Source organism: Primulina tabacum, chromosome 16 (assembly GCF_025594145.1).
Source record: "Primulina tabacum isolate GXHZ01 chromosome 16, ASM2559414v2, whole genome shotgun sequence".
Lineage (NCBI taxonomy): Eukaryota > Viridiplantae > Streptophyta > Magnoliopsida > Lamiales > Gesneriaceae > Primulina > Primulina tabacum.
The window spans coordinates 7463128-7487326 of NC_134565.1; the positions used below are offsets into that span (position 1 = coordinate 7463128).

General features: G+C 35.1%; 2 protein-coding genes and 1 long non-coding RNA gene across 3 annotated transcripts; 1 reads left to right on the forward strand and 2 right to left on the reverse strand.

Moving 5' to 3' along the window:
* The first annotated feature begins 1291 nt into the window (after nucleotides 1-1291).
* LOC142529101 (uncharacterized) lies at nucleotides 1292-2231 on the forward strand. The gene is made up of 3 exons (XR_012815832.1): nucleotides 1292-1511; nucleotides 1601-1650; nucleotides 1999-2231. It is a non-coding gene; the product is annotated as an uncharacterized LOC142529101 (long non-coding RNA).
* Nucleotides 2232-2306: 75 nt separating this feature from the next.
* On the reverse strand, nucleotides 2307-4484 carry LOC142529100 (GDSL esterase/lipase At1g74460-like). Its single transcript, XM_075634494.1, has 5 exons — nucleotides 4190-4484; nucleotides 3883-4013; nucleotides 3509-3748; nucleotides 2902-3151; nucleotides 2307-2796 (listed from the first exon to the last, which is right to left on the reverse strand). Exons 1-5 carry the CDS (start codon nucleotides 4434-4436, stop codon nucleotides 2561-2563), a joined length of 1104 nt encoding a protein of 367 aa, XP_075490609.1. The 5' UTR covers nucleotides 4437-4484; the 3' UTR covers nucleotides 2307-2560.
* Nucleotides 4485-16083: 11599 nt separating this feature from the next.
* LOC142530062 (uncharacterized) lies at nucleotides 16084-18752 on the reverse strand. Its single transcript, XM_075635824.1, has 2 exons — nucleotides 18316-18752; nucleotides 16084-16563 (listed from the first exon to the last, which is right to left on the reverse strand). Exons 1-2 carry the CDS (start codon nucleotides 18670-18672, stop codon nucleotides 16255-16257), a joined length of 666 nt encoding a protein of 221 aa, XP_075491939.1. The 5' UTR covers nucleotides 18673-18752; the 3' UTR covers nucleotides 16084-16254.
* Between the last annotated feature and the right edge of the window lie 5447 nt (nucleotides 18753-24199).

Genomic DNA, 24199 nt, shown 5'->3' on the forward strand with positions numbered 1-24199 from the left:
TTTTTGGCATATGACCCTTTTACCTAAATTCGGGCCTGATCTCAATACATCAAATTCAAAGATGAAAAATTATGCCGTGTTATTTAATCAATATTAAATTAGAAAATATAATAATATATTTATGCTAGAGGAGAGCAGAAGTTATTGGTACCACGTTGTTGTGCTTATGCTAGGGGGATATAAACATCAAATGCAAAGTGCTTCCAAAAATTATTATTAAAATGTTCAGCAACATAGTAAAAATATCTTCCAATTTCTTCTAAAAAAAGCTTAAATGGTGATTTATAACTCATATGACACCAAAATTTTAAATTTGAAACGAGCTTTCGAATCAAGAATAAATCCCCCCAACTAAAAAAAACGAGTTTAATTTAAATCTTTTGACTCACAGCTTCGCTTTAATCAGAAGACGGCAAGGTTAACGCATTCAATGATTGTGTCACTAATTTTAAAATTCCAAGTGACACTGATGTATATTAAAAACACAAATAATAAATCCAAATCTATGCTGTCCCATTCCTTTATTTAATTAGAACAGTCCATAGTTGACAACTTTTTTTTAAAAAAAAAAATTGAGATTCAGAGATTTGGCTTGATTTCGAAACCTCTTATATTTGTATTTTAATTTTGAAAATGCGTGTATTGTGATCTTGCTCTGCGGCCCAACCCTTTTTGACTTTTTTTCTAATCAATTTGTTGGTGCAACCTAACGCCGATCAAAATGTTCCCTAATGTCAACTCCATATATTAATTAGTAATTTACGCATCATATAATTCTCCCTCCAATTTTTTTTTGTCCAATGTGATTTTCTTGAGACGTGTCAATCATTTTATATTTCTGCCAAAAAGGCATGTTTCTATTACTTTCCGAAATAAGGATAATTATTTTTCCCAAATAATTTACTCTATAATTCTATCAACTTACTACTCGCGGAGATTTGAATGCATAAGTTCGGCTGTGATATATATTAATTTATGATCAATCGTTTGTCATTTTACAAAAAAATTGTTGCTAGTACCAGTGGGGCTAACTCAAATATTTTTAAATTGTATAATAATTCAAGACATTTCGATTGTCGTAGAGTTAGATTTGAAGTACTCACTGCACACGCAACACATGATGTGAAAGCATAATTTACAAAGTCCAAGCTTAATTGGAATAAAACTATTCCTTGTAGACCAATGAAAATATTTCTTTTTTATGATTATATATCATTATAGAAACTTTATTTGATAACTTATGTCAACTTTCCGGGGCCAAGGATCGAAGTGAGATAAATATATTTTTTCTAGTGCCGACTCGAATTACTATATAAATCAAGAAATGCATGTATTAAAGCCGGCCGAAGTTTGCCATTTGGATATAGTTTTGAGCGATTTCCAAGAAATTAGCATATTAAACTAATTTTGTGTTGTATCGATGGCTGTGGCCACTTCTATTCGACTCGTTTTTGTGGCTCTTTTATGTTTATCCCACCTTTTCTTCATTAATGGAGCTATCCCTTCTACAAGTAGGTTATCTTAAACCTTCTTCATTAATTCATAGTGAAAATTAATTGTGATGTGTAATTAGTTTCTATTTCGATATATTTGCATGCAGGAAATGGTAATAAAGAAGTTCAGAAACCATTGAGGATGGAGAGAAAGTCAGTAAGTGCTCAGTTAATACTTAACATACTGTTGAAAATCATGAGAAATCTTGATATTTTGTTGTGAAAGATTCAACGCCAATCTTCCAACTCTTCGTTTGAGTCGGAAATGGTGTGAACGAATCGATATCGAGTCAAGAACTTGAAATTTATGAGGTCGAGCTGTTTGGTTTGACTTTACCCTCGAGCTCAGACTCAAAAAATGGCGAGTTCAGTTGGATTCGAATGCCTATCTAATTTGATTATAATTATACACATTGAAATATATGTAATATTTCAATGATTTTGAAAATTTTCAGATTAGTTATATATATGCCATACACATATACTTGACTGTTTAAACATGCAGAAAATGTTGAAAACGAGAAGTGAGATTGAATTGCATGATTACCCTGGATGGGGGGCTAACAACCGCCACACTCCGCCACGGTGAGGAGGTAACGGAACTACCGGATGCCGCCGTGTGCCACAAAACTCTTGGTTACAATGCTTTAATTTATCAACATGGAGATTATATGTTTCTTGTACTATGTTTTGTATTGTGTGGTTAATTCCCTGAAAATTATATTGTTCATTTCTTGATGTCCATGTCACTGTAGAGATCCAGATAATTAAAGTTATAATTTTCTAGAAAAAAATTAAGTGTTAAATCTCAGAGAATCCAAATGAAAATTCAAATATATATTAGACGACTAATAATTTTGATTAAGTTCAACTTCTTGTGGACTCGAGGCACAAGAACATACATTAGTATAGGGTATAAATAACTTCCAAGCATAACCCTATTCACTCGTATATAGGAAAATGTCAAAAATGAAAAATATATATATATATATATATTTAAATATATATGTATGAGTTTTATATTTTCAAGTGGCAAATTTAACAAATATATACAGGGGATTCGTCAGTTAATCCCCGGATGGTGAGGGCGCTGGCGATGGCGAATCCGTTTGATTAACAGGTTGGAAACCAAGTTTTTTAATCAACTCTTTCGCGATAAGTTGATTAGCACTGTCCGACGGATGATACTCATCCCAAAACACGTACTTGCTTCGGTCTTTGCACAGTGTGGAAGCCGGCACACACGTTAGAGCTGGTCGAATCTTGCCGAAGGAGCAGCATGGAGAATCCGAGTTGCTAAACCCTACATTCAATGCATATTTGGAAAATTATTATTACATATAACTTTTATATAACATATATGATATATGTACTAGACCCGATCTCTTGCATGTTTTTAATTTCTCACCATATTTGTTTGGGTTGTTGATTAAATCATTGACAACGTCGTACGCATCTCCGAACTTGAAGGTGGCATTAGGGAGGTGGTTTGACAAGTTAGCCACAACTTTGCTTGCTCCTTCATTGAACCTCAGTGCCAAATTGTTGGTTCTTTCTTGACATTCACCAGATGAGCTCAATACCCTTTGAAGTGGGATGCAACCCATCGGCCCTAACCCGAAAACCATTAGTTCTCGCGCGCCTAAGCCATGTAAGACCTGAAGATTGCACCAATATGAGACCCAAAGAAGCAAAATAACAATTGTATCAGCAAAATAGAATATATATATAGAATCAAGTATTTAACTTATTCGTTATCCGACTTACCGCAATTGTACTAACATGCACGCACTCATAGAAATCGAATATACGACTATCTGATACCAGTTGTAGGATTCACTAGCTATGATATTGATATAATGGCAGATGAACTATTGTGAGTACTGAGTAGGAAAATGAATTTCGGGTGAAAACATCGCAGTTTGATTTGTGTGCGTAGCATGAAGAGCTATGTGAAAGAATATGTTGAAATTTTCTATTTTTGTGTATATATACATGTTCACTTGATGAATTACCGCGAGGTGGTTTTGTAGCGTTTGCAACAAATACTGATTGAAGCTATCATCCGAATACGTCCATGAATCGCTGTAGATCGGCATTAAGTAGTTATTTATGAAGTCGTTGCTTCCTAACGCGACGACGTAACGAGCTTGTTGGAAGAATTTATCTGCTTCAGTGTCTCCAATTTTTGCTCTAACCAGTTCTTGCGTCCCTCGAAATAGTTTTATTTGCTTGTATAGCCCGAATCTCTGGATCTACATAATAAATTTACTCCATAGATTCTTTAAAAAAAATTATGTCAAGGCAACATACACATTTGAAATCAGTGAGTCTAAAAAAGCTTGATGATCCTAAAAAGATCAACACATGCAAAGATTTTTGAACTTACAAAAAGTGAGCCAGTTTCATTCAAAATGCCGCCACCTCCGGAGGCGAAATTCACTCCATTTTGTAGTATAACATCTTCATTCATAGATGGATCAAGAAATGCTGGAGGCCTTGGAAGCCCCATGTGGTCTCCTGAAACTCATAATCAGATCTATGTTATAAATTGCATATAAATCACCTATGTTATGCAACCTGTAACATACATATTTGCGCGAAATTTTCGCCATGTAAAAGCAAATAAACAAGGCAAAACAAAAAATGCGACCCGAGGGTTTTTCATTCAATCCTAATATGCACAGCAGTGTTACCTATTATATCAGCAACTGTTCGGCCATTCGAGAACCGGCCATTGGGCAGACCGTTGCCAAAATCGATACCATACCAAGGCAAGCTAGCTTGAGCTAGGCTCTTCGCGAGATTAATGTTGTTCCCAACATCCGATAAAGAATCTCCGAATATGAACTGCACTATCTTGCACTCATGACCATTGATCAAAAACCCTAACGTTATAGTGCAAAACAACACAAGTAACTTTTTTAATTTCAGCACGACCATTTTGTCGACCGGTTTCAAGGATATTGTTTACTAAATTAATCAAGGTTCTTTAATGTGGAGGGTTCGATTCGAATTTAATAAGGGAGCACAAAACATTGGGAAAGTTTGCACAAAACATTGGGAAAGTTTGATGACCAAACGGAACAAGATTTCAACCAACTGCGACTACCTTTCTTTTATGTAACAACTACCCTTAATGACTAACGATAATGGGCTTTAAGAGTAATGGGCTTTGATGCATTTGCAGAACTCCAGATTGTAGAATAATGGGCTTTAATTTTCGACCCAAAGTTTTTATGGTCAGCGTTTGTTGCCCAATTGAATAGACACAAGATCTCTTAAAAACACCCAAAATGAAACCACAAAAAAGCCTTCACTTAGAGGATCAAAGTATTAACCTAAAATTAACGTAAGATCAAAAAATACGATAATGTAATCTAACTGCATGTAAATTTAAGAAAAATAAAAAATAATTAATTAAATTATTTTAATTTCATTAATTCAATGTGGTACGCATGTTTAATTGTTTAAAATATGGTTTTCAATTAGAATAGATAAAAACTGTGTTTTAAAGGTCATTCGAGACGCGATCAAGAAACGGAAACCGGAGACTGTAAATGCAAAATATTTTTATTAAATGATTACTTTTAATTATTTAATATATGATATATTTAATGTGAAAATTTCGAAAATGATGTCTTTTGAGGTGTTTTTAGGTGCCAAGTTGTATTTTATACCGGTAATTGATTTTTTATGAAGGTAAGGACTTTTGGAGGCTCGGTTAATATTTTCAAAAATTTCTAATATTTAAGGCAAAACCACGTTAGTTTTGAGGAAAAACGCAGCAAGTTCCTTCCCTCGACGCCAACGTTCATCGCATCGCAAATTGTTTTCGTGCGTATAATATGCAAAGAAACACCTTAATCTTCCTTCAACCATCATTCATATCATATTATATGTATTGATACATGTTTGCATGAAAAATATGACACACTACCTTATATTTTCGTTTTTATGGCAAAACATGAACAAACCTTGAGTTTTTGTGTTTCTAAATTCATGATTATGATGAACAAAGCGGCTTCCATGAAAGGGCTATGGGAAGGGACTTTTTTCAACATGTTTAAGGGTCCATAGATACATGTTTAAGTGCTGGACAAGATAGGGCAACATGCTGAACGAAATTTGATTTTTATGGTACTAGGATTTCGAGGGCTAGGGAAGAGCAGGTCATGTGCTGCTATAGGGTCACGTCCAGGGGCCCTAATAGGGTCTAGTCAGGGTCCTAGATGTCTTGAGGGAAGGCTGGTGCAAGGAGGAAGGGCAGTAGGTTGAAGGGTGGTCGTGCGCATCATGTAGGATCGGGTTTGGGGGGCTGTGGGTTCTATGTATTTAAGCTCGGTCCAGCAGGGTCTCTAGAACCAAGCCAAGGCTCAGTTGACGGGTGAGAGTGTCGCTGATGTCCCCACCGCCAGGTACCATTATTATATGTAGATGGATCCATCGATCACCAGCTGATAAGAAAGTCACAGTTAACGATCTGAATTCAATAAAATAGAAACATATATGTATATGATGAAAGTAAAAATAATATGATGAAAAGAAAAAGGATTTAATGTTATGCATGTTCATGAAAAGCTATTTTAATACAAGGATCTTTCACTGCTGTTTGTGAATATATATCTATTACTTGTTATCATGGTTAATGTTAGCTGAGTCAATAGACTCACTAGGTGTGATCAATGCAGCTGAGTATGATTTGGTTGATGATGGATGACTTGATGGTTGAACTAGCTGGGCTGATGGTGCACATAACCCGAGAACCTTTACTAGTTTTCCATATTTAAGATTACTTTTAAGATTTCATGATGTTATGCTTTTGAGTGGTTTTGAGATATTTAAGAGTTTATACTTTATTTGAAAAAATTCTAGTTTTAGGTTTTGGTTTACGATTTATGATTTAATGTTTTGCATACGTTCTTTTGAATTTTCAAATAATAGATTGGTTGTTTTATTTTAAATAGTGCAAACGTATATTTAAAAATACATATATATCTATGTATGTATATATATATTTATAGTATATTTCGGTCGAATGGAAGGATAGAAAGAAGAAAAGTTCTAGTATATTTTAAAGAAAAACGAGTAGTGGGAGTTTTAGTTGGTATCAGAACAATATTCTTGTAAAGGGTTGTGTCACCGCCAGTTCCGGAAAGCTCAATTATCAAGCCTCAAGTCTGTAAGTTTAAACGCTTTAAATGATTTTTATGATGGCCTCTACATATTTACATGATTTATATTCTTAAGCTACATGTTTAAATGCTTTTTGAAGATAAATGATATTTATGCTTAAAGTTTCTCAAAAAGTGGTTTTTATATGCTGTATGATTAGAAGCTCGGATTTAAATGCATGATTGTTACGTTTAAAATTTGGAAAACATTCAAAAATAATGTCTCCTAGTTGTGCAACTAGTACCGATAGGCAAGCTGAGACTAATGAGGATCATCGAGGGAATGCAACTCCGCCTCCTAATAAGGATGCTGTTACTCGTGTTCTAGAGGGCATGACACGTTTCTTTGAGCAGCAGGCTCAGCAGGATCCGAGGCCACAACTCAACATATATGATCAGTTCTGGAGGCTGGGTCCGAATGAGTTTTCTGGCACCACTGACCCATTTGCTGCTGAGGATTGGATTCGATCTCTTGAGGTGCATTTCCGTTATCTGAATGTGGGGGATTCTGACCGAGTTAGATGTGCTATTTATATGCTGCGAGATGATGCTTCTGTTTGATGGGAAGGACCTGAAAATGGAGTTAATTTAGCCACCCTCACTTGGGTGAAATTCAAGAACATATTCTATGAGAAATATTTTACTGTTGACGTCCGTGGATGCTTGAAGATGGAGTTTATGACTCTCCATCAGGAAGACACGACTGTGGATGAGTTTGTCAGGAGATTTGATAGAGGTTGTCACTTTGTGCCCCTTATTTCTAGGGAAGCTGCTGAGAAACTAAGGCACTTCTTAGACGAACTTCGAACTACTATACGCCATGATATGATGTTGATGCGACCAACGAATTATGCAGCTGCCACTGCTTGTGCATTCCAAGCTGAGCAAGCTTTGAAAGATATTGATTTCGAGATGTAGTGCAAGAGGCAGCAGCACCGGCAGAATTCTCAATCTAATAAGAGACCGTTCGTGGGACCTTCTAAAGCACAAGGGCACCAAAAGCCCCAAGGACAATGGAAGAAACCGGGGCAACCGAAACCACCACAGCCTAGAGCACCAAAACTTGAAGAGAGACAACTGCGCAAAGAATGCAATCGTTTACACTTTGGCAAGTACACGTGGGAACATACAAGTGCTTCATATGCAAGGAAGAAGGACATGAAGGAACGTTTGCTGAGCACATTGTGGTGCTTCAAATAAAATATTCTCCAACAGCTGCATTAGCTCGAGTTCTAAGAATGTATACACCGATGAATTAGATCGAGTTTGGAGTTAAAACCAAGCGGAAAACACTGGAAATAATCCTTCGTTAAGAAACACTGATAAATTTTAAAGCTTTTAATCTCGTGTAACTAATTAACTGAAGATAAGGAGAATCAGTTCTCGCATGTATCAGTTCAGTTATGGTAAGAACTGAACTGATAAATACTCTAACTGATCAAGTCAGTTTAAAGCAAGGGGTTAACAGTTAAAGTACAAAAGATATGTTTGTGGATGTTCGGAGACTTCAACTGCTCCTACGTCACCCCTTCTACTACCTCGGGTAGGATTCACTAGAAGACTTTGATCTATACAATATTTTGTACAAACCCACCCAGCTAGGACTTATACTACTGCCTAAACTGAACTCTTAGACTAGACTGAAGGTATCACCTTTCAGTCAACACTTCTTTAATGTCTATGTGAAAAAGACTACATACACAAGTTTAACGTCTTTGTGCAAGACTGTATTTGAGTGGTGGTGTGTGTGTGTGTGAGAACTGACCTCTGAACACTACCCGAAAGTGTTCTCACACACTGAGGGAAATATGCTTCTAATCTAAGCTGATAACACGTTGAAGTGTTCCCTTGACTAGGCTGAATGCTTTTCTCTTAAGATGATATGACTTTGAAGCATGCCCTTCTCTTTTACTCTCTTGTGTTGTATATATTGTTGTATTTTATTGTGTCTTCACTGATCTTCACGTTCTATTTATAGGCGCGAAGTTTGATCGTATAGTGAGACTCAATTATTGTATCCATTGCATTTTGAATATGTTCCTCGAAATTTATCTTGTTTTTTCTGGAACACTTTTGTCTTTAAGCTCTGATGCAACGTCCATTATTGCCCTTTGACTAGACAAAAGTTATTGTACCTTTGCGCACAACTGTATTCCACTTAGTTCAGCTTGTCTTGATCTGCAACTGATTGCTCCTAACTGATGTTCTGAATTGGTCTTCAGTTGGGCTGGTGAAATCAGTTGACTCGTCAGTTGAACTGATTTCACTCTTGTTCAGTTGAACTGATCTCAGTTGGTATCTTCATCAGTTGAACACTCCTTCGGCTGGCCGGTCTTCTGAGGTTCTCCTGTTGAACCACCTATCAACTGAAAAATAAGTTGAACTCACTTACGACACATCAGTTGAACTCGTCTAGATTGGTTGATCAGTTGATGCTTTCAGTTGACGTCTTTGACAGCTTCAGTTTTGGCTCGTAACTGATTATTTCAGTTTCAGCTATCTGCGCACTAAGGTAGATTATTAAAAAAAAACAAACAAGTTTTATTAACATCAAAATTAAGATTGCGAACATGAAATGTTCGAACAATCTCCCCCTTTTTGATGATCACAAAACTTGAGCAATTAAAGCTAAAAGAAGTTCTTTCAGAAGAGAATTAAAAAAATAAAGAAAAGTTTTAAAAGTTTTTCAGTTCAAGGAATAAAAGAAAGAAATGCTCCCCCTCAACAACTGAATAAAATAATTTGAAAATAGTTTTTCAGTTCGAGGGATAATTCTAAACAAAACTCTCCCTCAGAAACTGAATGAAAAACTCCCCTTCAAAAATATAATTATTTATGCAATTAATGAAGTTGGTATCAATCAAGCACTTTAGGCAACAAATCTTAAAATAGCACTTCAGTTATGTAAAGGCTAACTGGATGAACAAGATGTTTATTTAATCAAATAAGCGTCCCTTGTATTATACATCTGCGCATATCCACCAATGTAAGGGACATTGCTACTTCACTAGCAGACTTTAAATAACATCAAACATCAGTTAATTTACACATAATGGAACTGAATATACTAACAACTGGTCGCCTTGAATGCTTTGAAAGTTGTAAAGATTTGAGTTTCTTTTTCCAGAAGATCAGCTAATTTGCCTTTGGACATGATATCTGTGCTGGCTAACTGGTCGAGCTGACTCAAACTGGAATCAACTGGTGCTGAACCGCATTGATCATCTATATTTGATATGATATGGCAATTGAGCGGCGGCACTGCTGATGATTAAGCTCCACTTAACTCATCAGTTTCAGCTGGTAGTTGGGTTTCGTCTGATGATCAGTTGAACTGGTAGGCTTGCAACTAAAATCTTGTCTGAAGAGCAGTTTAGTTGAACTGCTGTCAACTGAACTCAAAAACCTGCAAGCTATTTAAAACAACAATGTTAATGAGTCGAGAGAAGTAGCTATGATGTTAGTTCCAGAGTTAAGAACCTTTTTTCTTCTCATAACAAATGCATAAAATTTTTAAGAGGATTTTGAAATCCATTTTAAATAACATTTTAAAACATGTTTTAAAATATCAGTTTTCAAATGTGCTTCTTAGAACAGCTAGCTCTGATATCAATTGAAGGAATGTTTGCCGAGTACCTTGTGGTGCTTCAAACAAAATATTCTCCAAGAGCTGCAATAGCTCGAGTTCTACGAATGTATACACCGATGAATTATATCGAGTTTGGAGTTAAAACCAAGCCAAAAAACACTCGAAATAATCCTTCGTTAAGAAACAATGATAAATTTTAAACCTTTTAATCTCGTGTAACTAATTAACTGAAGATAAGGAGGATCAGTTCTCGCATGTATCAGTTCAGTTATGGTGAGAACTGATAAATACTTGAACTGATCAAGTCAGTTTAAAGCAAGGGGTTAATAGTTAAAGTACACAAAATATGTTTATGGATGTTCGGAGACTTCAACTGCTCCTACGTCACCCCTTCTACCACATCGGGTAGGATTCACTAGAATACTTTGATCTATACAATACTTAGTACAAACCCACCCAGCTAAAACTTACACTACTGCCTAAACTGAACTTCTAGACTAGACCGAAGGCAGCACCTTCCAGTCAACACTTCTTTATTGTCTATGTGAGAAAGACTACATACACAAGTTTAATTTCTTTGTGCAAGATTGTATTTGAGTGGTGGTGTGTGTGTGAGAACTGATCTCTGAACACTACCCGAAAAAGTTCTCACACACTGAGGGAAATATACTTCTAATCTAGCCCATAACCGAACGACCATGGCCATCAAGCCCTAAAAACCTAGGTTTGAATCCTCCCTTAGCGTAAACATTAATATTATGATTGGAATGTTGCATCAAAAGAGTTTAGAAGCGTGCCTTTGCGTTTTAGAATGCTCGAATATACGATAGTTGGCGTGGGATGCGAAGAAGGACGAACGGACGACGAAGACTCCTTGTTTCTTCCCCCCTCAAATTTTCGAAATATGTATGTGTGGTGTGTGTGAATTTTTGGCTGATATGGGTGCCAAAAGACCCTAGGTTTTTATTTTATAGATTTTAATTTACATGTTAATGGGCTTAGGTTTTGGGCCTTTAAGTTTATGAGCAATTGAGCCTACTAATCTTAGGTAATTTAGGCCCAATAATACCTATTAAATTGAAAATTAAAAGTTTATAAAAATTAGTTTTAAAAAATTATACTTTTAATCTTTTAATCACAAATTAAATTATGATATATATTTGAAATCTCACTCCCGAGATAGGATTTTGAACAGAACCATAGGAAAATATATTGTTGGTACTTATAAAGTTAGGGAGACATATAACTCCATCTAAGCCATTAAAAAATTATCAGGCTGTTAAAATTATTTGATTCTTAATAAAGATACTAGAATAAATATTAGATGATGAATTTCTACATATCACTTAGGAAAAGGAGTAAGAAGAACTAAGAATTCCCGGTTAGTAAACGGGTTGAACTTATAATTATATATGTCAATAATAATTAAATGTAGTGGAGATCAAGTTAAATCACACCTCTAAACAATTTCTCTCATTGAATTTTTAGTATTTCTGCACTCGATTTTATTTTTTTTGTTAGTAAATAATCAAATCATATCCTTAGTTATTTCTCTAAATAAAGTGAGACAATTCCAATTACCGTACTTAATATAATTTTAAGTATTCACTCTCTGTGATAAGGATATCCTTACTCAATTAAATATTAAAACTTGACACCGTACACTTGTGGATAATAAAATCGTGTAATAAGTTTTTGGAGTCGTTGCTGGGGAGTGGTTTTATTTGAGTAATATTAATATCGTTACCCATTAGTTGTAACTTTAGTTTAGGTTATTTTATTAGTATTTTAGATTATTTATTTTCAATAATTGTTTTACTCTGTTTTGTAGTGCATGCGAAGATCTTAAATCTTGATTTGCTAATATTTTATCAAGAAATTTTAAAGAACTGGTAGGACCCGTTATCTCAATGTAGCAATACCAATTAGAGAGCATTTTAAGTCGATGATCAACACCTACTATTTTGGCATAGCTCGTGGAACGATAAATGCTAACAACTTTGTGCTGAAGCTAACACTGATTAACATAGTTAAGGAGAAAAAGTTTGGGGGAGTAGCCACTCTAGATCCGCATCTTCATTTGAGGACAACCTTTGAGATCATAGATAAAAGATTAATAATATTTATGATGATATTAATATAAATCAAATAAAATCACTCCCCAAAAACGGCGTTAAAAACATGTTGCACGATTTGCTTACCTTCAAGTACGTTGTCAAGTTTTAATATTGGATTGAGTAAGAATATCATTCCCACATAGAGTGAATGTTTAAGCTTATATTAATTACAATAATTAGAATAGTATCACTTTATTTAGAGAATTGATAAGGATATGATTTGATTATTAACTAACAAATAAAATAAAGTCGAGCGCACAAAAACTGGAAAATTAATGAGAGAAATTGTCTAGTGGTATGATTTCACTTGGTCTTAACTATATTTTGTGAGAACCGAAAATCTTGGCACTAATATAATTAATTATTTGTAAGACCTTGGATCCTTGTACTAAATAAGATATGAATATTAAAAATATGGTTGATTGGGAATCTTTATTATCAAGACAATAAAATCTAGTCTTGTGCATGCAAAATTTCGAAATTTTGGGGAATAATACAAGATCATGGAAGATTTGTGCAAGACTTAAGAATTTATACATAATATTGCATATGATTTTCGAAAATCCTCCTAGAATATATGCCTAGATGTTGTGAGGCATGGGTACAAGGAAGCATACAAGGTAAATTGGAAATAATCAACAAACTTGTGCACAAAGAAAAGAATCCTTACCATAGCCACCATATTTTCGAAATTTTGGAGGGTATTGTGATCAAGAATGAATCTCACAACTTTAGTAGCTGAATTTTCGAAAAATAGTAAGGAATATTGGAGTCAACCTATGAGATTTGACATGATTTTGGTATAATTTGAGTACCTAATTTAGCTCCCCTCCCTTCACCTATAAATATGCCATCACTCCCACTCCTCAACTCACCCTAATTCTCGAAAATTCAGAGCTGAGAAACTCGAAACTTCCAGCAACTCCCCTAGCCGAAACTCTGCCGAAAAACGTCCCAAAGTCGTCCAAGAAGCCAAGCCGAAGTGCTGTCGAGTGAAGGGCAAGGAACGATCCACTTCGAGAAGCCAAGCACCTACGTTTTCTTAGCATCAATAATTATTGTAAGTGAGCTGTTTTAAAGGTTTAAAATTTCGGATATATGCATATGTGATTTTTTCGATATTTTTGAAAATACAGTCGAGTACATGTTCTTTCCTACTCATTTTCTTGTGTCGATTGTCATACTGTTTTAAGCATTGTGAGGAGTCGACTGTATATGGGTGGGAATCCCAACCATGAAGTACCCTTACGCGGTGGGGGATATAACCGCTATACAGCCTCGCCCCCTTAGAGGAGTAAAAATTAGGGACTGACGTCAGTAAACCATAGAAAGTTAGATAAATCACAGTGGCTCGTAAATGTTATGCATGTTTATGAAGTACGTATGAAATTCATGTGTTTTGAAACTTATGCATGTTGTTTTTATTGTGCTCAATATTCTCCCATTTACTGAGTATTCCCAAAATACTCACCCCCCTTACAACCTGTTCCAGATAAGTTCGAAGAACAAGTCGAGGATGAAGAGTCCGAACAGTTTTGGGGTGGGTGATTCGCAAGAATAGTAGTAGATTTTATTTCGAATATTCTGATTTAAATGAATTGTAAGACACTTCCGCATGGATCACTTTTTCGTTGGATTTCGTTATTGTAAAGACAGTTGTTACGTTTAAATTATGATATATAAACTGGTTCGGTTTATACTGTGCTACGAAAGGCTTATTGTTTCGATTGTGTGATTGTTAAACAACGCCGATGTCAATCCCGAGTTTCGAGGCGTGACATATTTAATTATTATTGACATCTATAATAATAAGTTCAACTTATTTACTAACCGATAATTTTCAATTCTTTCTACTCCCTTTCCCAAGTGATAAGTAGAAATTAATCGTCTAATATCAATTCCAATAACTTTAATAAAAATCAAATATCAAATAATTTTAACAGCCCAATAATTTTTTCAAAGACTTCAATGGAGTTATATGCCTCTTGAACCCTATAAACACAAACGATGTATTTTCCTATGGTCATGTTAAAAATACTCTCCCCAGAATGATATATTTCAAATAAATATCACAACTCAATCAGTGATCAAGTAATTGAATGCAATTAATTCAAGAAAATACAAATAAACCAAAAAGCAAATTGAATATATAAATCAACTATTCATAAATATAGTTTCGACCAAGTTACGTCGGCCCCTAGATAATTAAAATAATTCATGACACAATAACAACAATAATAAATCTTGTTTCTCAACATAAACTAATCAAATAGAAAGTTGACAAGAAAAAAAAGGAAAAATATCGAATCTGAATTTGCGACTCCATCCCTGGAAGATGCGCTATTTGTCTTCCTTCTTCATGTTTCTCCTTCTCTGTTTTGTGTGATCTGTGGCTTTCTTTTTTTTTTCTATGTGAGGCTTGGGCCTCGTCTTTTTATATCCGAGAAAAGCCTGCAAATTTCGAGAATTCTGGTTCTGCACGTCTGTGTTGCGCGTGTGTCAGCATGGAGAATGTGCAGCTACGCACGTCTTTCTGTTCTGTGCGTGCATCTTCGCCATGTCGTGCGGCTGCGTAACAAAGGCGCGCTGGTGCACTACTTTATGGTGGGAGCTTGGGCGAGCGGGTACGCAATGATTCCGCGCAGCTGTGCGCTTGTTACTGTCATGCAACTTCATTCTTATAGCTTGGACTTTGTTTTCATTAATCGGCTCATCGTTTTCATTCCATTTCACTCCTTTTCGGCCGCAAGTTATGTGTTACAGCTTGATTCCTGCGAACGACGTAACTACTACCAAAACGCGTAAATATGCTCAACAAATAGCCTAATCCATGTTAAATCATATAATAATTTAAGTGCAAAAATCGCATTTACATGAAGCCCACGTGCATTGTGGGAAGGAAGTGCGGGGAGTTGGAAATCGCAGGCTGAACAAAAAGAAACTATTGGCAGAACAAGGAGAGACATTCAACAACACAACTCAACGATAGTTTCAAACACTCCAAATTCTCTCTAGTCAAATTTCTAGCAAGCTTTCACAATGTCTTAGTTTTTCTGCTATTTTGTCTAGTTTGTCGTTCAAATTTCCAGCAACTCTTTTTTTTATATTCATTTTTTATTCCTTGTGATTGTGTCAAGACAATGATCATGATAAGAATTTTATCTTTTCTAGTATCGTTTTCATTCAAACCCTTCATTTTAGTGTCATATTTTCTTAAAAGATTAAAACTAACCATCAAATTAGATATTTATAATCAATTTATGTTTATATAACATATTTTTTACAATTTTCATTTAAATGGTGCTTTTAGCACGTGACACAACCGCATCATCAAAAATTTTGTGCAAACATCCTGGTACCATTGGAAATTTAAACTAATCAAGTTAAATATGAAAAAATTGTTAAAGCTTTTACTTTAATTCAATTCAAAATTTTAATAATTTTTTGTTAAAATTGGAGTTCGACTCGAAATATTCAAACATATTCATGAGCTACTAAGAGATAAAAGTTTGAAATATATCGATCTAATATATAATTATATTATATTAATAAAACATTAACAATGATAAACGACTCGCAAACTATCTTAAAAAATAATTTGAGATCGAGTTCGAAAAAAGTTCGAACATGTTCGAATCCTGCTCGAATTTGATAATTCGAATACAAGTCAAATATTTTTCAAGAGGACTCGAAAACTAGCAAACAAAAAGTAGAACAAAAAAGATGCAATTGCAACTGCGAGAGATCATTACAAAACTTCGTCTAGTCTAAAAGAAATACAAAGCATTAAACTTTTGTCCTTTTCCAAGAACATGGATATTTAGAGAAGTCGATTAAATAATCTCGTTGAAATAGATAGATACAGGTACTCGTCCATATCTTTACTTTCTGCCTCGGCCTCGGTTGCCACGGCCACGGCCTCGTCCTCGTCCAAAGCCACCACCTTTTCCACGCAGTGCCTTGTTCACATCGTGTTTTATTTGCATGTTCTCTGGTAAGGGAAGTATGCGATCAACACACTTTCTGAAGCTGAAATCATCAACAGATTCATCGTCCCTGATGAGGAAGAAGCAGCGACTTCTAAACTGTGGATGAAATCGAACTTGAAGACCTTTAATACCACATCCTATCTTTCTCTCTGCCTCCATATGACCTTTTTTGAGCAATTCCAACACCATGATGTGCTCATACTGAAAGAAAACCAAGCCAAATTCATGACGACCATAACATCATGGAAACTACCATACAAACTTGAAATAAAGGGTCATGGAAAATTATCAAAAGCTTGAATTTCAAATATCATCAACCAAACTATGTTTCACTGTGAACATTAAATTGGTCTGGTCTGATAAATGGAGCTTAGTATTTCAAAACTAAAATAAACAAGAGTAAACTAGTGATGAATCTCATAGCACTGCAGCAAATGAAATTCGGAGTTTTGTTCATAAAATTTGAAAAGATCAATCAACCTTTAAAGACTCCAGATATTTTAAGCCAGCAATGAAAACTCTGCCTCTTACGAAAATATTAGCTACCATATATGAAGAAATAGTCATTGGATGGCATTTTGTGGACACAATTTTTCCAAAAGATGGCCTTTTCAGGAAAAACAACACAAAAGAAGAAAATAAAGAGATAGCGTGCTGAATTCTTGCAATAGAGGAGCAAATAAACTCCCAACTAATAGGAAAATCAAAGAGAACAATCATCCACAGGATGATTCTCGAACACAAATTGACCCCACAAATGAACAAATTCTCAACACACCAAGCATCTTTGGTGAAAACAACCAAAATTCATGGTTCTAAAATTCGCTAGGCGCTAGACTAGCGCCTAGAGCCTAGGCCGCCTAGGCGGGGACTAGGGGTCGCTAGGCGGATTCTACGGCATCAAGAGACTTGTAATAGTTCTTAAACTAAATTTCAGTCCAAACTTTGTTAAAATCCAATTGACACCTAGTTCATTCCTCCTACTTAAGGCGAATCAGAATAATAGGCAATGCAAAAGAAATCAAAATAAAGAAAAAATTACCTTTAGAGTCTGGTTCGATTTTTTTATGTGTGCAGAGGTAAATAGACAAAGAATATGAGATTGGCGTGTTAGGGCAAACGCAAGCCAACAAATCGTGGTTTTAATTAGGTTTTCAATCCCAAAAAATTAAAAGCACGAGCCTATAATTCTTTCTTGTCACGTTCTACTTTAATTCGGCTTTTAAAAATTAAAAGCCCAAAAAAAATTTCCCAAACAAACTTTAACAGCCTAGGCCCGCCTTGAACCGCCTAGACCGTCTAGACCCGCCTAAGAGCGCCTAGGCGCCCTTGCTGTCAACCTTTTCGGTGCGGTCAAGCGGCCGACAAGAGTTTTAGAACACTGCCAAAATTAAATCGGCTCCACAAGATTTTCTATGACATTATACAGTTTCCAAGAATATACAAGCAAATTCATCACTTTCTGCAACATACAATCGCGATCACGCAACCTTAAGATCAATACAATAAACTCCATCTCCTTTTTAGAGAAACACAATCACAAATATATTTCTCCGTCAATCTGTTCTATTTCATGCAAACCTAAAGATCATTCCTATTCCAGGTCATCCAACATGCCATAGTTCTGCAGAACGCATATCACTATCAATTAAGACTTTACTATTCAACATCTAAAAGAAGACAAACCAATTGTTATGAGATAGAAAAAGACAATAAATATTCAAATCCAAACAACAAAAAATCTTTCAACATTTACTAAGGGAATTCCCATGGCCTCTGAAGTAAAATATAAAACCTCAGGTAAGATAATCACTTACCGCCAACAGAAAATTGTGAAATTTATACAAACAAATTTACCAGGAAACAAAAAACAGGTTTCACCGATTTAACGAACAAAAAAGTAAAGAAAACATAGGAATGAAGTAAAAAAATATATATACAAATTTAGCTTACCTTATTTAAATCAATATTAGCAGGCCAGGTGTGGAGTAGCTTATAGAAATAATCAAACATCTCCACAGAAGACCCGAACGTTTTCATGCCCACACTTGCCGCAGCAGCCTCCTCCTCCTCCTCCTTCTTCTGCTCTTCCACTTCCACCTCTCCATCTGCTAAACTCTCTTCTCGTTCTTCTCCAGAACACTTATCAGATTCGGCTTTGATTCTCTTCTCTCCGTTTGGCTCAGCGGCCACATCATCCCTCCTGGCGCGCTTCGAGACGCCATTTCCAGGCTCAGATTCAGCCGCGATTCCGGCTTCAGGCTCGATGTCAGTGTTCAGCCGAGGCGCTGGAGCTGATTCGTCGGCCATGAGCGAGCTGCAGAGTGGCGAGATAAACCCCAACTTTAAAACCCTAAATTCGCAAGTTATCCATTGTTTAGCCCGACCCGGTAGTAGAATAGACTCGGGAGTTAACCCCTTTCGCACTTTAGTTCAAAGTTGTAGGCGGGCTACAAAGCCCAGCCCAGACCATTTCCAACATTTGCAAAGCCCGTTGAGTTTTTTTTTTTTTTTTTTTTTTGAGATTATTGTCAGGTACATAACATAAAAAAATCCTACAATTCATGCTGAATTTTTCTGGTAACATAGAAAAAAGTATTTCGATTGTATTCAATTCTCTGTTATGTAAGTGAGGTTTCAAATGTTTTATAAAACCTATTTGCATGCATATATTTTTAACTTAATTATTATCAAATCTTTAAGTTATTAATTATGAGTAAAAAAAATATTTATTAATTTTTTAGAATACATTAGAATAGATTTTTATGTAGTTTACATAGAAAATTAATACAGAATGTACATGAAATCGAAAGAGAGATTTTACACAGAAAATTATTGCACCAAGAATATGTAGCTTTTGACTTTGAACCTTTCTTAGCAAAATATTATTGGATTTACTAGGCCACAACGTGAACTTAATGTCTTGAACTTCTTAGCAGTTTGTGTAAGACCAAACAACAGTATCTAGACGATAACTTCCCTACCATTTATTTTTAGTTTTTTTCTTGGAATATTCTTGGTTTCATAAGTATTTCGTTGAGATGGCTCGTCCTCATACTTACATAGATAACATTTCTTTAAGAATTGTGGAACATTTCATGTTCCCAATCTTGATTTTGATGTTAACAAAACTTGTTATTTGGTTTCTAATGGATTTAACTAAGTGCCCAAAAACTGGAACTGATCAGTTATCAAGTCAAAACTGAAGCTATCTAGATGCAAAATGAAAGCACCAATTGATTGTCTAAATTGAATCAGTTCAACTGATTGTCCATCTGATAGGCAGTTCAGCAGAAGACCTTCTGAAGTCAGCCAGCTGATGAAGAGTCCAACTGACCAGTTCAACTGAAGCAGTGAAATCAGTTCAGCTGACGAGCCAACTGATTTCACATAACCAGTTCAAGATCAATTCAACTGACCAGCTTAGAACATCAGTAAGGAATCAATCAGTTTGCAAAACACGACAAGCTTACTCAATGGAATCCAGTTGTGCCACTGAGGAAAAGCTTTTGTTCATTCAAATGACAATAATAGACGCTGCAGCAGTGCTTAAAGCCAAAACGTTTCAGAATGGTTGTCGGAAAGTACAAGACAAATATCGAGGAAGGTATTCAAAATGCAACGGATACAACAATTGAGTCTCACTGTACGATCAAGCTTCGTGCCTATAAATAAAAGATCAAGATCAGTAAAGACAATAACAAGAAGTGTGTAAAGATCAAAAGAGGAAAAGGGCATGCCAACTGCTTAGTATAGAAGCAAAATTCTCAGTATGTGAGAACATCTTCATGTTGTATTCATAGTTCAGTTCTCACACATGCACACACACAATCACCCACATATACAGAAAGTTAAGCTTATTGAATAGCTGAGTGAGTCTTGCACAAAGACGTAAAACTTGTTTATGTAGTTTTTAACACATAGACATTAAACAAGTATTGGCTGAAAGGTGCTACCTTTAGTCTAGGCTAGGAGTTCAGTTAGGTAGTGGTGTAAGTCATAAGCTGAGTGAGTTTGTACAAGGTGTTGTACTAAATCAAAGTTTTCTAGTGGATTCTACCCGATGTGGTAGAAGGGGTGGCATAGGAGCAGTCGAAGTCTCCGAAAATTCTTAAACATATCTTATTTATTTAACTGTTGAACTTTTATTTTAAAACTGATTTGATCAGTTCAAGCTGTTATCAGTTCAGTGCTCACCATAACTGAACTGATATATGTAAGAATTGATCCCCCTTATTTTAGTTATTCAGCTTACATAAGTTAAAAGATTTAAACTGATTAGCTTACTTAATGAAGGATTTCGAGTATTTTATGCTTGGTTTAAAACCAAACTCGATCTATTCATTAGTGTTTACATTCTTAGAACACGAGCCATTGAAGCTCATGAAGAATATTGTGTTTGAAGTACCTTCAAAGATGCCTCAACCGATCCTTCAATAAGTATTAGAACTAGCTATTCTAAGAAGGAAATTTGAAAGCTAATATTTTAAAATAAGTTTAAAAATGTCATTTAAAATGGATTTCAAAATCCTCTTAAAAATTTTATATGAGCTTACCGTGGGAAGAGAGAAGATTGTTGGATCTTCAACTAAAATTGTAGCCACTTCTCTCGACTCTGGATTTTGTTGTTTTAGCAACTTGCAGGGTTTTGATATCAAATGATAGCAGAACAGTTAAACTGATCGGTGGACAAGATTTTAGTTGCCAGTCCACCAGTTCAAGCTGATCAACAGACGAGTCATAGCTAAGCTGAAATGCTGGATGATTAAAGTTGAGCTTAATCATCAGTAGTATACCGCCGCTTAACTGCCATATCAGATCAAAATAGATGATCAATGTAGTTCAGTATCAGTTGAATCCAGTTTGAGTCAGCTCGACCAGTTAGCTAGCACAGAGTTCAAGTCCAAGTCAAATTAACTGATCTTCTGGCAAAAAGAGACTCAAAATCGATGCATCATTTCAAAGCATTCAAGGTGACCAGTTGTTGGTATATCAAGTTCTAGCATATATAAACTGACTGATATTTGGTGTTGTTTAAAATTTGCTATTATAGTAGCATTTTCCTTTGCAAAATTTGGTATGCTTAAATGTATAAAAGCGACACGTATTTGATTAAATAAATATCATTTTATCCAATTAATTTATGTGTAACTGAACTGTTATTTTCATATGTATTACATAAACTGCTTGAATGTTAAATGATGTTAAAACTCATTGTTAAAATCGCGTAAATGATTATATTTTTGAGGGGGAGTTTTTAATTCAGTTCTTGAAGGGGATTTTTCTTTAAAATTATCCCTCGAAATGAAAAAAGTTTTAAATTCGTTTTAAACTCGTTTTTGAATTTAGTTCTTGAGGTAGAGCTTTCTTATCCCTCGAACTGAAAAATTCTTTTTAATTGTTTTAAATGTTTTTAATTCTCACAAAAGGGGAGAATCGAGATTTTAAATGCTCCTACGTCATTCATTATATCATAATGATATGTTTTCACTAAAAAACTTTGATTAGTTACAGAAGTTGTAATAACCCACTTCAATTTGGACTTAAACACTGCCAAATTGAAACTCTATGTTTCTTACATATTATCAGTACATAATTGATTTAATTTTTCATAGCACAAGTGATCTTTAGGAGATCGAATATTTTGATGTAATGTGCTAGTAATCTTAGCTCAAATTATAGCCTGAAAGCTATGAATATATCTTTGAAGTGTGAGATTCTCTGTATGAATATCGCAACCGATCGTATATAACTGAATTTCTCAAATGTTCTCAAAATCGATGTTAACGTCGAAAATCAATCTTATTCATACTAAATTCCTTAGCTATTTATAGGATTCCATCCCAATGGTAACATTTAATGAATTAAATGATTCATATCGGTTGAATTGCCCTATCTGAGTGTGTCAACATTCTTCTGACAACAGTATGATGTTGCAGTCTGATATGCGGCGCTCCTAATGTTAGTTATAGTCTGTTGTGTACGATTTGTTGGTTGTTGGCTTAGCTAGCTGATGGCATGTCAAACTGATACCAATTGTTCGATTTATAACTTATCAGTTGAACTGACTTAATGCTTCCTGTTCAGTTCTAACTGATATATCAGTTGACTTTACTGATTCAGTTATCTTTGTTCAGTTCGATTTCATCCGATCATTTAATTTTGTTAATCTTCAGTTTGGATGACTTCAGTTTGAATTACTTCAGTTCAAGTAGGTTCAGTTATATGACCTCAATTCAGTTGGCTTCAATTCAGCTAATCAGCTCAGCAAATTTGTCAAACTCCGAAACCTTTAATTCTAACAATTTCTCTTTTTTCGGTGTTTAACAAAAAATAGAAACCAAGAACTGATAGAATTCATTGTATATAAAATAATATTCAAATGTTCATATTCGTACAAACTAAGAATAAGATAAGATCTAAAAGAACTAACTGATTTTCACTTCTTAGCTCTTTTGTCAGTAGGTCTTTGATCAGTTAGTTGACTAGTTCTTTTCTTTGACTTATTTTGCTGCTCTTCTTCTCCTTTTTTGTCAACACCTACGAGATTAGTAAGAAGGCGGACTTCAGAGCTGACTTGGGATATAGCATTCAGCATCTGTTCCTGCATCAAATCTGATAGACTTAATTTAATTGTGGTGATGAGAGTCAAAACCAGTAGATCACGTTAGTAAAACCAGAAGACAGTATAAAAGCAGAAGTTCTCGTATCACCTTAACAAAGCAGTACTCTTCGAGTACTTATCAACTTAGATAAATAGAAGCAGAAATTGACTTTTACTAAATCAGAACCTATCAAACATATATTAAATGTTACTGTTACTTTACCAAGTACGAGTATTAAATGCATCATTAATGCTGAATAAAGTCATTTAATACTTTTTACCAATTTTGGTATGAAACAAGACTGATTGTTCTGAAACTTTTTTGCAGGAACCTTTTTCGGTAATAAAGCTGATTCTATCAGAAGTCAAAGAAGCCATTTTGTTTATAGACGTTGGAATCAAGACTTCTATAAATACACAAGATCAATGACGTTTATAGGCGACCCAACAACGATCACATTCTCTATTACACGAACGTCGATTTGAGCACTCAAAACTACTTATCATCTTCAAGCTCAATATACAGAAAAAACAACACACGCTTCATAATAGTTATCTGATCTTTTGAGATCATATTGTGCTGACTATTTCTTACTCTCTCTACAAGCTATTCACGTTACTACATTTTGGAGAAGAATTTTTAATCTGGAAAAGAGTTTTTTCCAGAACTTTATTGTATTTGTTTTATTGCGTTGAGAAACTGAGAGTTTCAATAGGTAAAAGATAAGTCCTGCTGAAGTGGGTGTGTACTAGTGTTGTACTGTAAAAGCCAAAGTCTTTTAGTGATACTTTCTGGAAATAGAAGAATGGGAGACGTAGAAGATTTCATCTCCGAACTTCCATAAACAACCATTGTCTACTGCCTACTGTTTTATCATTTTCACCCTTAAATCATCATATCGTTTCCGCACTATATTGTGGTCTGCTGATTATATACTTGAACAAGATAAGCTATAATCTCTAACATGATTCTAGCACCCTTTGCAAAAACGACCGACAAAGGAACGAGTTTATTCACCCCCCTGTAAACTCTATATCGATACCAAACAAGTGGTATTAGAGCAGATTTTTCTTGTTCTGAAAATTTGCAACAGTTATGGCTCATTTCAGCAAGGTTCCCATGTTCTCAAAAGAAGACTTTGATGACTGGACGATCCGGATGCAAGCTCATCTTGCGGCTCAAGACGACCGCCCGAGCGCCGATTGAAATGTATGAAAATTAGACACGTATCC

Coding starts and splice junctions, on each gene's coding strand:
- LOC142529100 (XM_075634494.1), bottom strand. CDS start 4,436: ATGGTCGTGCTGAAATTAAAAAAGTTACTTGTGTTGTTTTGCACTATA. Junction 4,014..4,189: donor AACAGTTGCTGATATAATAG/GTAACACTGCTG, acceptor TATGAGTTTCAG/GAGACCACATGGGGCTTCCA. Junction 3,152..3,508: donor CGCTACAAAACCACCTCGCG/GTAATTCATCAA, acceptor TGCAATCTTCAG/GTCTTACATGGCTTAGGCGC.
- LOC142530062 (XM_075635824.1), bottom strand. CDS start 18,672: ATGGCCGACGAATCAGCTCCAGCGCCTCGGCTGAACACTGACATCGAG. Junction 16,564..18,315: donor CTAATATTGATTTAAATAAG/GTAAGCTAAATT, acceptor GTTTTCTTTCAG/TATGAGCACATCATGGTGTT.